Here is a 12,785-nt window from a genome sequence, read left to right as displayed (position 1 = left end):
TGGCATTGGGTCACAGCGCCGCCGCACCAGTCGTTTCACCATATCCCGCATATTTTAGATTGGCGACAAATCTGATGATCTGGAGGGCCAGGGCAACTGTCTGACATCCTGTGACAACAAGAAGGCACGTGTTCATGCAGCAACATATGGTCGCGCATTGTCCTGCTGAAATATGGCGTCCGGAGTGTCGTGCAGAAAGGGTATGGGTGTGGGTCGCAGGATGTCATTCACGTAGGTCAAACTGGTCACAGTGCCCTGGACACGCACCAACTGTGATTTGTGGTTGTACCCAATAGCACCCCACACCAAAAGTCCTTGAGTTGGTGCTGTATGTCTTGTGCAATTTCAGTCAATGTGATGCCCCTTCCCCTGTCTGCGGTGAACCAAAATGCGGCTGTAATTTTCAAATAAACGGAACCTGGATTCATCCGAAAACACTATCTGTTGCCATTCCTGTCCCCAGCGACGTCGTTCCATATACCATTGCAGTCTAGCAAGTTTATGCACATTAGTCAAAGGTAGGCGGAGAAGTGGATGACGCGCCGGTAACCCAGAATGTAATAAACGGTGACGGACTGTCATTCCTGATAGTGTACGATGTGTTACACTGTTCCAGAGCCGAGGAGGATGCAGATTTGTCCTGCAATGCCATTAGGATGAGGTATCGATCTTCTCGGGGTGTGCTCTGGGTGTTGCGACCAGACAATCTCGTCATGTTTTACGGCCTTCTGTGAACCATTCTGTACACACCCGTTGCACTGCCAACACACTTTGTCCCACACGAGCAGCAATTTTCCAGATGGATGTATCACATTCTCTCATGCCAATAATGCACCCTCTTTCAAACTCACTCATTTGACGGTACGGTTCTTGCATACATCTGCGAAGCATCCTGCACATCTGCTCAAGTCACACTGATCCATTATCTTCGCTTTATAGTGATGAGAGCCACAGGCACATTTAACCAGTCGGTGGTGGTGCCCTGAGATATCAATGTGGACCTTGAACCTGAGGGCCGACATGGTTCAAATGCTAATCATTTCTTCAGAACATACGACTGTACATGTCTTGTGAATATGAACTTCCTATCTCTAGTCTTGCAAGGTGTTCTGGTTTTTATGAAGATTAGTGTGCAAACAAATAGAAACAGATGTATTATTTTTCAGATTCACAAACTACCTACTTTACTCTTCCCACAACTGGTCACATGTAAGTGATACTAACAATGAAGAATGAAATATAGTGGGTTTTCTAAATTTGACCGGAATTGTACTTGTACCAAAATTGTATCACCCTACCCTAATTCAAATCTTTTACACAAAATGATTTTATCTCGTCACCATAAAACCTATCTGTGTCGGTGCAACGTAAAAGCAGGTAGCCGAAAAAAAATTTTTTCGTATACTGAAAAGCTTAAAATCATGGGGTACTTGTCGTATATTGTCTAGGGATAACTTTAGTGTGAAAAAGTTCAGCAACTCGACATGGCATTGATTCTACAAGTAGACAGACAAACTCTAAAGAAATGTTCGTCCATGCTCTCCAGAAAACTTCACAATATTCATTGTCATTTTTGGGTGCAGGATCTTGGGTGTAAATGGATCTTCTACCACACCCTATAAATGCTTGATTGAGTTGATTTATTTGAGATGTACGGAATTCTCCTTGAATCAGACTTTACCAGGCAAGCTGGCCGTGGGTTTAGGGGCACGCGGCTGTGAGCTTGCATGCGGGAGATAGTGGGTTCAAATCCCACTGTCGGCAGCCCTGAAGATGGTTTTCCATGTTTTCCCATTTTCACACCGGGCAAATGCTGAAGTTGTACCTTAATTAAAGCCACGGCCGTTTCCTTCCAACTCCTAGGCCTTTCCTATCCCATCATCGCTATAAGAACTATCTGTGTCTGTGCAACGTAAATCCACTAGAAAAAAAAAAGAATCAGACTTGGACAACTTTGGCCTGATGAAATGGTGTGTAACAGTTTCTGAAATGTCTCGTTGTTGTCAAGAAAAATGTATTCCATGAAGGGCTGCAAATGGCCACCAGGAGGGCTTTATACCAGTACCAGACATGGCTTGACGGAGCAGTGGATCAAACTTGTGCCATATAAACACATCTCACACCAGTGCAGTATCACCACCAGCTTAAATGATGCTTTGTTTACTTGAAACCATCACCTCATTGGGTTAGTGCCAGACTCAAACCAAGTGATGAGCTTGAAACAATTGTATCTTGACTCATCAGTCTATGCCATAAGTTTTCTGTCCTCCAGAAACCAAATAGCAGTCTCACAAATCCAGGTGAGGTGTTGTTCCCTGCATCATACTGTTAACAAGGGTACTGTGGTGGGCCTTCTACTCCCACATCCCACAGAGGCTGCTGATACCTACCTCATTGAATGTGGCAGTGATTTGAGCCATGGTTGCTGTTCTGCTCCTCAGGATATTTCTAGGATGATGTTGCTAGTTATGAGCATTATGTAACTCTAATCAGCCACTGCACTATCCTGCGATGTATCATAATGCCCTCAACGAGCTATTCCAAGAACTTGTGTAAAGATATAAAATGAGAAATACTGAATGCATCCATATCTTCAGATACTGAATGTTCCATCCATCTTGCTCTGTTCAAACTTGGAAAACTCAAGTCTTTGTCTTGTATACATATATTTTAGGTATCACATGATGTGTTTAATTTTTATTTGGCTGAAAATGGCCACTAAGTGGCTGAAACTAGTCCCAAAACTGATGTAATATTATTCAATTGATATATTGTATTGAAAAGGTGGGACCCTCTTGTCAATTTATTTCTTATAATATATATTGTGATGAACAGCTGACTGATTTTGAAGCTAAATAGCGTGAGCACTTCTTGACAATTAAATACAGGTTTAGGTATTTTAAAGAAGTCTTGGCATCCAGAATGATAAACAATTTCAAGGTGGACTGCCTGTTTGTTCATGAAAAAAGGAAATAGATTGACAGTACCACATCAATGAAAGAAATACCACAAACTTTATTAAACAGAATGCAATACTTTACAAACCTATGTAGGCCCATAAAAGTAGCAGTAGAATTCTTTGTTATAAAGTCACAAATTTAAAAACATAAACAAAATGTCTACCATCATTCCTCAATCAATAAAGTATGTCACTGATGAAAATAGTCCACACATCATTGTACAAGTTACTAAAAAAGCTGCTCTTCCCAGAGAGTAAAAGGTAATTAATACTTAATTACAATATAGTCCATCAACACCCTCTAATCTGAATTTTGTACGTTAGACAAACTTCTACTCTGATGGGTCACAATCACAGAATTTTACAAATTGAGTTTCTTCAGTAGCTTGACTAAGTGTCCTCATACAGCCTTTTTCAGCTCCGGTGAACAGTCACATTCGGAGCATTTGATATCCTCCTTTTTCGAGTTTAAGGCATCACTGTCAGTCCACAATCCAAATCCACTTCATCAGCAGGGCTGCATAGTCAAAGCACCTGAGCTTTGCCATTCTTCCGTGGGATCAGTTCTTTAACAGCAAGAGGGCATTCTAGATTCTTTACGTTATTGGCACCAACCAACACAGTTTCTTTTGGCTCATGAGTGGGTTTCCTCTTGTCCCAAGTCAACTATCCAAAGAACTCAGAGCAAAATCTCTTCCTTAGTTGGTCACACAAAGTTTGCATCTATCACAGCCTCCAATTCCGGTTACTGCTTCATAGGTGTCACAGTCTGGGATATCAATCTGCTGCATGTCTCGAAGGAACTTGGTAGGCATCAGTGGTAAAGGATCCTTGTCACTCTGTGATATACAGGTTAGTGGTCTTGAGTTGACCTGAGCTTCCACCTTGGAGAGAATGATCCTCAACTCCTTAACATTTACTGCTGCCTTGCCGAGAGTTCTTTTCAGCAGATTCTTCGCAACTCCAGTGAACTGCTCTGAATGTCCTCCCCACCAACTCACAGAAAGGGGATTGAATCTGCAGTCAGTCCATTTGGCACTGCTGTTCTCCTGAATTTTTTTCCTAATCTCAAGACTGAAAAACCATGTTTGCACCTCTAAAATGGATCCCATTGTCACTCAAGGTCACATCTGGGCATCCTCGTGTCACAATGAACTTGTGCAGAGCCTGGTTAAAGGCATCTGTTGACATCTCGAAGTGTACAGCTCTGTACACAGAACAAGTGAATAGCAAAATCCAGATATTCTGTTCCTTCCACAGAATCAGTGGCCCAGCCATATCCATTCCAATGGTTTGGAAAACTAATTAATCCTGAATATGGTGTTGGAGTAGAGGAGGGTGACTCCCCATCAAAGTAATCAGCATTGTACCGGTTGCAGAAGACGCATTTCCTCACCACTTGATGATTGAACAGCCACCTTTTCAGAATCCACATCTTTTCTTGGACTTCATCCAACGACATTTGGGCTCTGATATGGTTGTTTTTGTGCAAGTCACTTGCACATTTGATTGCAATTGGACTATTTTGAATCAAAACCGCTTGGAATCAAAAAAACTTACTCGTCGTATCGGTTAGTTATTTTGGTCTGAAGTTGAATCACACAGGGAGGATCAATATAGGGTCATAGTTTGTATAGTCTCTCATCTTCTGAGGAAAAGAAAGCATCTTCTTGTGCCCACCTCAACACAATGAATTCTGCAGCATTAAGTTGCTACACTGACAGATTTCCTTTTCGTGGACCAGTCCTACTTCAACAGTTGCTCCAAAACCTGATGAATCTTTCCATCAAGTGGCAGTCCTCTTGAAGCTCTGAAATGGTTTGTACAATCATGTCTCAGTTCTTAGGTTGTCGATCATCACCAAGATCTCTTCAACCTCCCTTCTTTGATTTCTGATGCCTTGTAAAATCACATCACTGAGAGGCCATTCACTCTCATCAGATTTGAGCCAATTGGGGCCCATCCACTATTATGGGCTCAGAAACTGCTCAATACTACACCTTCTTGAAGGTAGGCTAGCTGGGTTGAGTAATCCTGGAACATGGCCCAGTGTACATCAGAGGTAAGCTCTTATTTTTCCTTGATATGCCTTTGTACAAACACACTCCACTCTTCCTTATGCTTTATCCAGGCCAAAACCGTTCTCGAATCATACCAAGCATAGATGAAAATTGCAGAGCATCTTTCTCAGATTTCAGCAATCGAGCTCCAATAACTGCACCCAACAGTTAGGCCCCTTAAAACAACAAGCATCAAGCAAGCACCCAACAGCTACGACCTTTCCTTTTCGGAGGCATGACATGTAACTTGACTGGCACCAACATAACTACCACATACCCTACTGCAATCTCACACTGAAGAAAAATGCAGGCAGCATAGGCCTTGGAATTTGCATCTGTGAACAAATGTAGTGAAGCATTGAATCCAATTCTGGCATATCGGGGGATAAAAACCTGCTTCAGCATCAGAATACTTTGTACCCAGTTCTCAGAGATTTTCCTGATATCAGTCTTCAGAGGTTTATCCCAGTTAACAACCTTTCCCTCTCACAAATATTGAATCATTATCTTGACGAAAATCATGGCCAGTGAGCTAAAACTAACAGGGTTGAAAATGCATTGACATCGATTGCACGGTTCATTTTGTGATAATGCTGCTCTGCATCCATTTCTCCAACCAATCCAAACTGAAGCTCAAGACTTCTTGCTCGCGATCTCATGTGAAGCCAACTAATGAACTTTCATGGTCTCTCTTTCTATTATGGGAGTACTCCCACAATCTGAGGTTTAAATCTCTTCTAGCCATCACATTAGCAGAAATCTTCCTTATATCTGCCAGCAACCTCAGACAACTTGACGCTCATTGCCAAATTATCCATGTAGACAGTCTCAAAGCACACTCAGCCACTCAACTTCTTTTGGGATTAGATCAACTAAGTTCTTGCCATATTTACACACTTGTACAACTAAATATATGTTTTTGAATTCCCTCTATGTCTCATAAAATTTAAGTATGTCAGTAAGAATATTTCTTCTGACAATTATTTTCATCTGCTGCATGTAACTGTAAGCCCCAGAGTGTCAGTAACACTTTTTATTTTGAAAACTTTTTCCTTTGTGAAAAGCTATGATCATGAATATGTCTTTCTATAAATGAAACTCAGATATTGATATCAAACAATTTATTTGCATCATTTCACAGAGATGGGTACTGAGGTTCTTTTTAACATTTTTTCTTCGGTATAGCACGCCTTGAAGCAAACATCTCAATGAAAGCCTAGTTTCACTGCAAAAAGTTTGGAGAAGAAGTGGATTTCTCTTTGCCTTTCTTTGTTCTGTCTATTACTGTACTGGTAATATTCCAAGTGTGTGTCTACATGAAGTGTGGTCAGTTGCCTTTCATCTTGACTGAAAAAAAAAATACATTCCACAGACCATAAACTGGTACTTTATAGACGTGATATTTTTCAAGGGTTGTTAAAAGCTTAAATGATGCCATTAATGTGTGCTGTTCTTCGAATAAACATTTTGAACATATCCGGCATACGAGTGCAAAAGGTTAATATTTATGTGGCTACCATAGCCTGGGTGCTGACCTTCTTAGCCAGACCATCCATGGAGGGTGCATGATGTCTACTGTGTGAGATACTGCATGTATTTGTGGTGGAGAAACATGTTACATGTTATGTGTGAGTAAAAGAGAAGTGTGGAAACAGTTCAAACATTCAGTCCCTGAGCCGAAGGAATTTACCGCCCATGATTAAAACGCCATGTCTTGGCCAGAAATCAAACCTGAAACCCCTTGGATTAATGCCAGAATGTTATCACTCAGCTTTGGAGCTGGATATATGGAGCTGAAGTAGAGAAAGAACAGAAAACAACTTCTAAGATTGGGTGCGATTGGGATATTTTCTCACATCTCTACTCAGTTGTATTGCCTGAGGCTGAGTGTATCCAGTTACAGTCCCTGAAAGCAATCTTTATTCTCTCATTATTGGCTGAATCAGTTGCAACTGTTGTACGAGGCAGATGGTACATATTAATTTAATAATAATAATTATAATCCAGGTCTAGAAATCCAAGAATAACAGCCGAGAAGATACATCGTGCTGACCACATGACACCTCGTAACCTGCAGGCGTTCGGGCTGAGCAGCAGTCGCCTGGTAGTCCAAGGCCCTTCAAGGGCTGTAGTGCCATGGGGGTTAGGGGTTGGTTATAATTATAATAGCACGTGTAGGTCTGTCTGTGTGAATTACATCCATTTGGTATGTCCTAAAAAGAACCTTCTGCTGGCGCTTACTCTGGGGCTTACAGTAACATGCAGCAGATGAAAGTAATTGTCAGAAGAAATGTTTTTTGATGTACTTAAATTTTATGAGACATAGAGAGAATTCAAAAAAAATATTTATTTGTACAAGTGTGTGAATATGAAAAGAGTGCCGTGCCTTATTATTGCAAAATATTTTGAGTATTCAGACAAACATCAGCTGGTTTTGAAATGTATGACCCTCAACAGGAGTCCAGGCATGAAATATCACAATTTCATGTTGTCCACAAATCGCTCAGTAATGTCGAACTGTGTGATAGAGTCAGAAACTTTGGAATACACAAAGTGCTATGTTGCATTCCTCGCAGCTTTAGACAGTTTTCCATTATCTTTTTTTGATAGTCACCCAACACATTGTTTCCTAACTCCAGTTGGGGATTTTCAGATATAAAGTTCGAGCAGTAGTCATTGCATTGACTCTTCTGAAGTTCTCCCAGGATATTCTCCCAAGATTTTCAAACTTCTCAGACTATAGTATTCGTGCCAACTACACGGCTGACAGTTATAGGAAAATATGTAAAAAGGCAAGTTGTGGTCTGCTCTAGGATAGATTAAGTCTTTTCTCAAACACACTAATAGATGGCAGCAGTAATTATGAGGGGGGGGGGGGGTGTCAGATATAAACGGGATTTTATTTTTTATTTAAATTTGTTTATTGAAAAACACAAGGCAATTACAATTTATTTTTCCACATAGTTTCCTGCTTTGGAAATGCATTTGTCCCAGTGCGTGAGCAACTTTTTGATGCCCTCATCATAAAAAGAACAGGGTCGTGTCACCTGCCACTTGCGCACGAAGTCTTCCACTTTCTCGTCATCTTCAAATCGTTGCCCTCCTAGAGCTTCTTTAAGCGGTCCGAACAAATGGAAATCGCAGGGCAATAAGTTTGGGCTGTAAGGAGGATGATCAAGTGTAGTCTAGTGCATTTCCTATAACTTGGAGACAGTTAGAGCTGCAATATGGGGCCGCACATTGTCGTGGAGGAGGATGACCTGTCGAATCGGTTGGTCTCGTCTTTTGCGGCGATATGCAACCCTCACCTTGTTCAACACCTCGCAGTAGTAAGCAGTATTGATTGTGCATCGCTCATGCAAAAAGTCAATCAGCAAAATGATCGAATAAAACGGTTGCAAGAACCTTGCCAGCTGACAGTCGAGTCTTGGCTCTCACTGTTGATGCTTCCCCTTTCTTCTGCCACTCCTTACTGGCTTGTTTGGATTCGGGAGTGTAATGGTGGACCCATGTTTCGTTGCAGGTGATGATCCAACTCAAAAATGCATCACCTTCTTCCTCAAACCTTACTGTAAGCTTCTGACAGACCTCCAAACGTCTCAACTTCAGATTTTCGGTCAAAAGGCGAGGGACCCATCTGGAACACACTTTACAGAACTGTAGGTCATTTGTGATGATTGATTGACAGCTCCCATAACTGATTCTGACTTGTTCTGCAATTTCTGATCCTCTCGCCCGTCGATCGTTGTCAATAATGTCTTTAACCGCACACATTTTTTCGTCTGTAATGCTGGTCCGAGGACAGCGATCGTGTTGCTGATTTTCCACACGTTCTCGTCCTTCCTTGAACTTTTTATGCCAGGCAAACACACACGTCCTTGACAAGGTTTGATCACCGAACTGTGCAGTCAATCTCTGGCAAATTTCTGCCGCTGTAACTCCTTCATGAGCAAGAAAGTTTATAATTATGTGTTGCTCCGTCATCATGAACATTACTGACGAAACGGCAGGAAATATCTAATAGCACACTCTCCCCACTCCTAATGGTCCTGCCTAAGCATAGCAGAAGTGCGGGGCCAGTCCTACCAACTGTTGATGTTCAGGAACAAAAGTCCCGTTTATATTTGATTGACCTTCGTACAAATAGCCAGACGCCTTTAGGCGGCTAACCCAACATAAGAATATGCTGGAATGTTACTAACACCTAAAGGTGTGAAGCCCAAGACAGTTGCAAAACCTGTGAACGCCTATAGCTTAAAACTGAAAATTCCTAGAATGGGATAAGCATTACTATCTCATTCTCCTACCCTATACTATTTACTTGACAACCATGCAAATGAAGTGATTTTGAATCACATTATATATGCTTATAGAAATGTTCTAATGGAAGTTTTCAATTGATCATTTCATAGATAATTATGCTTTTTGTACCTGCCATTTCACTGCATTAATTCATTACTTCCCAACATGGCCTCTCAGTTTTATCCATTAACAGTTGTATGATTTTCATTTTGTGTAGGCTTCTCATCATCTTAAACTTCCAGACTGGACAGCAAGTGTTTTTCCTGATAAAATGAAGACTCTTGCAGCTAGGAGTTTGGCAATATTCACCGAAACAAATGACATGAAGAGGTCAAGAGGTGGTACGTATATAACTTTCCCTTATAAATTTAATTTCTAATGTGGTAAGCGACCTTATCAACCCATTCACCAGAGAATATACCATATAGTTCTCATTCTGCACGTCTTACAATATTGAATGTAAGCAGAATAAGCTTAGTCCTAAAATGCCCTTCCCACTCAAATCTGAAAACATCTTTCTGCCAGTCGATGTGCCAACACTGGTTTTCACCATCTCCCTACTTCATTATCATCATCTCACCCCCTATTGCACAAGTCGCCCATGAGTGTCAAATACAGGGTCTCTCTTATAAAACCAGACCGAGTGCACGGTGTTTGTACTCTGCACTACAGTAGCTGCCTCAGCCCAAGTTACATCGCACACGGCTGCCCTGCTTTAAGCATGTATACAATATCACGAGGCGTGTATTTAAGTGATGTTTTGATATAGAAAAAAAAGTAATGCAATTTTTTATTTTTTTTTTCATTTCATGTAAGCCTGTACCTTAAACTACTTCTCAACATAAGTTCCAGGCATATTAAGGGACTTTTCATATCCTAAAGCCAGCTTCTGAATTCCATCCGCATAGAAATTTGCCGCCTGATGTACAAGCCACTGCCGCGCGGTCCTTTTTAGGTCATCATCATCGTCATCGTGGCACTGACTTCCTAAACGCTTTTTCAGGTGCAGGAACAAGTGGTAGTCACTAGACACTAGGTCACGACTATACGGAGGATGATCAAATTGTCCCCAACCAAATGAAGCGATGAGGTCTCAGGTTCGATCGTCCGTGTGAGATCGCACATTGTCATGAAGCAAAAGAATCCCCCTTGTGAGCATGACAAACCGTTTGTTTTGGACTATGTGGGCACAACTTCAATAATCTAAGAATCCTTACACAATTTCATAATGAACACTCCTTGAAATTTAATGTCGAAATCTCAAAGCATCTGTTTTCTCAAACCTTTGTATCAACTTTTTGCACCAAGTCTTCAGTATTGACAGACGGTCGCTCACTACCCTTCTCGTCGTGGACATAAGTACGGCCTTCTTTAAATGCTCTGACCCATTTTCTTACCATTCCTTTGCTCATAGTGTGATCTCCATACACTTCACTAATCTGCCGATGAATTTCAACAGCTTTCACACTTTTTCCATTTAAAAATCGAATCACAGTGCGTACTTCACACTCGGCGGGACCGTTAATTGTCAGAGGCATTTTCAATACACGCAAACAATCATAAATATGGGCGAATGTTTCCATAATGGCGGTTGTGGCTAGCCTACAGATGTACGTACAAAGCACGCATGCTCTGAATGACGATCGAAGTGCTGCAGCAGCCATATTTAAAAATGGTACTTACTTTTAAAACATGCTGCTTATATGAAATCTTACCTGATAAAAGATGCTGGAAGTGTCATCCTTCATAATGAGGGACTTCATAAACACAATTAGGATTTTCTGCACACCAATAGCAAGAGTTACGACTGTTCACACGACCATTAAGATGAAACTGCTGTCATTGTTGCCATTCTCAACATAAGTTCCAGGCATATTAAGGAACTTGTCATATCCTAAAGCCAGCTTCTGAATTCCATCCGTATAGTAATCTGCCGCCTGATGTACAAGCTACTGCCGCGCGGTCCTTTTTAGGTCATCATCATCGTCATCTTGGCACTGACTTCCTAAACGCTTTTTCAGGTGCAGGATCAAGTGATAGTCACTTTGTCACTAGGTCACGACTATACAGAGGATGATCAAATTGTACTTAACGACCTTTCGTTTCAACTACCCCGAAATTTTGCCCAAACATTACGACACCCAAACAAGTTTCCTTCCACGCCAGCCAAATTCATCGTTGCTTATGGAGCCATATTCACGAACCTGGGACTTCAACCAGACAGCTTCCAATATGACTATCTCCTAATAGAACCTCATTGGCAATTTTTTAAAATGTTGGAATATTTTTCCTAGCATTCCAATAATTATGAAATGAGGTCAAACCACACTGCATTTTACTGGGTAGTTGCCTTGTCAATACTGCAATCATCAACCAACGGCAGAAATAATGTGATGCACTTTGGTGCCAGACATTTGGTATCCTTTCTCCCCAAACTGCCCCCATGTAAATATGTATATAAGCTTGTAATTTCCCAACTTTTCAATAGAGTAACGTCAATATTACTGTGTAGTTGCCCTGTCAAACTGTGATCGTCTACCAACGGCAGTAATTATTGTTATGAACATTGGTGCCAGACACTTTGTATCCTTTCTCCCCATATTGCTTCCATGCAAATATATATATAAGCTTAATAATTTCTTAAGATTTTCTAATAGAGTAACGTCATTGATTCTTCAGACCACCACTGCTGGACACTGCTAAAATGCCCTGTGGTTTTACGCATTGGTGCTGACTACTGTATCTGTAAATAAGTTAATATAACCCTCTTTTAACTCCATATATTAATGAACATTGTTTCTCATTGAAATTTTAGTAACTTTTACCAACATTTCTGATAATGAAACATCAATACTTCATATGGACCACTGCTGCTGGACACTGTCAAATAACCTGTGGTCTTACCTATTAGTGCAAGTCTCTTTCACTTAGACTGCCCCATTGTTAATATGTTAAGTTTCCTTTGTATCTCTGGTAATTTACAGCCAACGGCGGATATATTGGTATCTATATCATCAATGAACATTGTTTTTCTCTTTGACTATCCCTACTGTAATATATCAAATGAAGCGGTCCGTTCCAAAACTCGTCTTATCCTTTAAAAAAAAAAAAAAGATTTAGAGGTAGCGTTGCCTTCTTGGTGATGTTTGTGATAGTTCTAACACAAAATTAAGCTCCAAAACTCGCCTTTTCCCATATTAATCTGTCACCAAACTTAGGCTGTTGTTCCATAACTCGCCTTATCCACGGCGCTTGTCGTTCCAAAACTCGCCTTATACAATCAACCAATAGGAAGGGATAATTTCAGCACGTGACTCACGCTACAACTTACCCGCATTTTGTGCCATTCTTTCCACTCTTTGAGTTGTTCTTGAAACGTGTTAGTCTTTCATGCAGTTTTGTGCTGTGAATAGAGTGTATTAAGATGACGGAAAATATTGCTCCGGTTGCGGAAGGTAAAGGGA

At 40.9% G+C, this 12,785-nt stretch overlaps 1 protein-coding gene across 1 annotated transcript in view; it reads left to right on the top strand.

The window, feature by feature from the left end:
* The window catches only part of LOC136863362 (testicular acid phosphatase homolog), a 134,404-nt gene that overhangs the window by 61,189 nt on the left and 60,430 nt on the right, over positions 1-12,785 (top strand). Inside the window, exon 5 of the mRNA XM_067139756.2 lies at positions 9,539-9,662. Within this exon, the coding sequence (XP_066995857.2) occupies positions 9,539-9,662 (124 nt within the window). The remainder of the gene's footprint in view (positions 1-9,538; positions 9,663-12,785) is intronic.

This window comes from Anabrus simplex, chromosome 2, assembly GCF_040414725.1.
Source record: "Anabrus simplex isolate iqAnaSimp1 chromosome 2, ASM4041472v1, whole genome shotgun sequence".
Lineage (NCBI taxonomy): Eukaryota > Metazoa > Arthropoda > Insecta > Orthoptera > Tettigoniidae > Anabrus > Anabrus simplex.
This window is presented reverse-complemented; position numbering and strand designations above follow the sequence as displayed.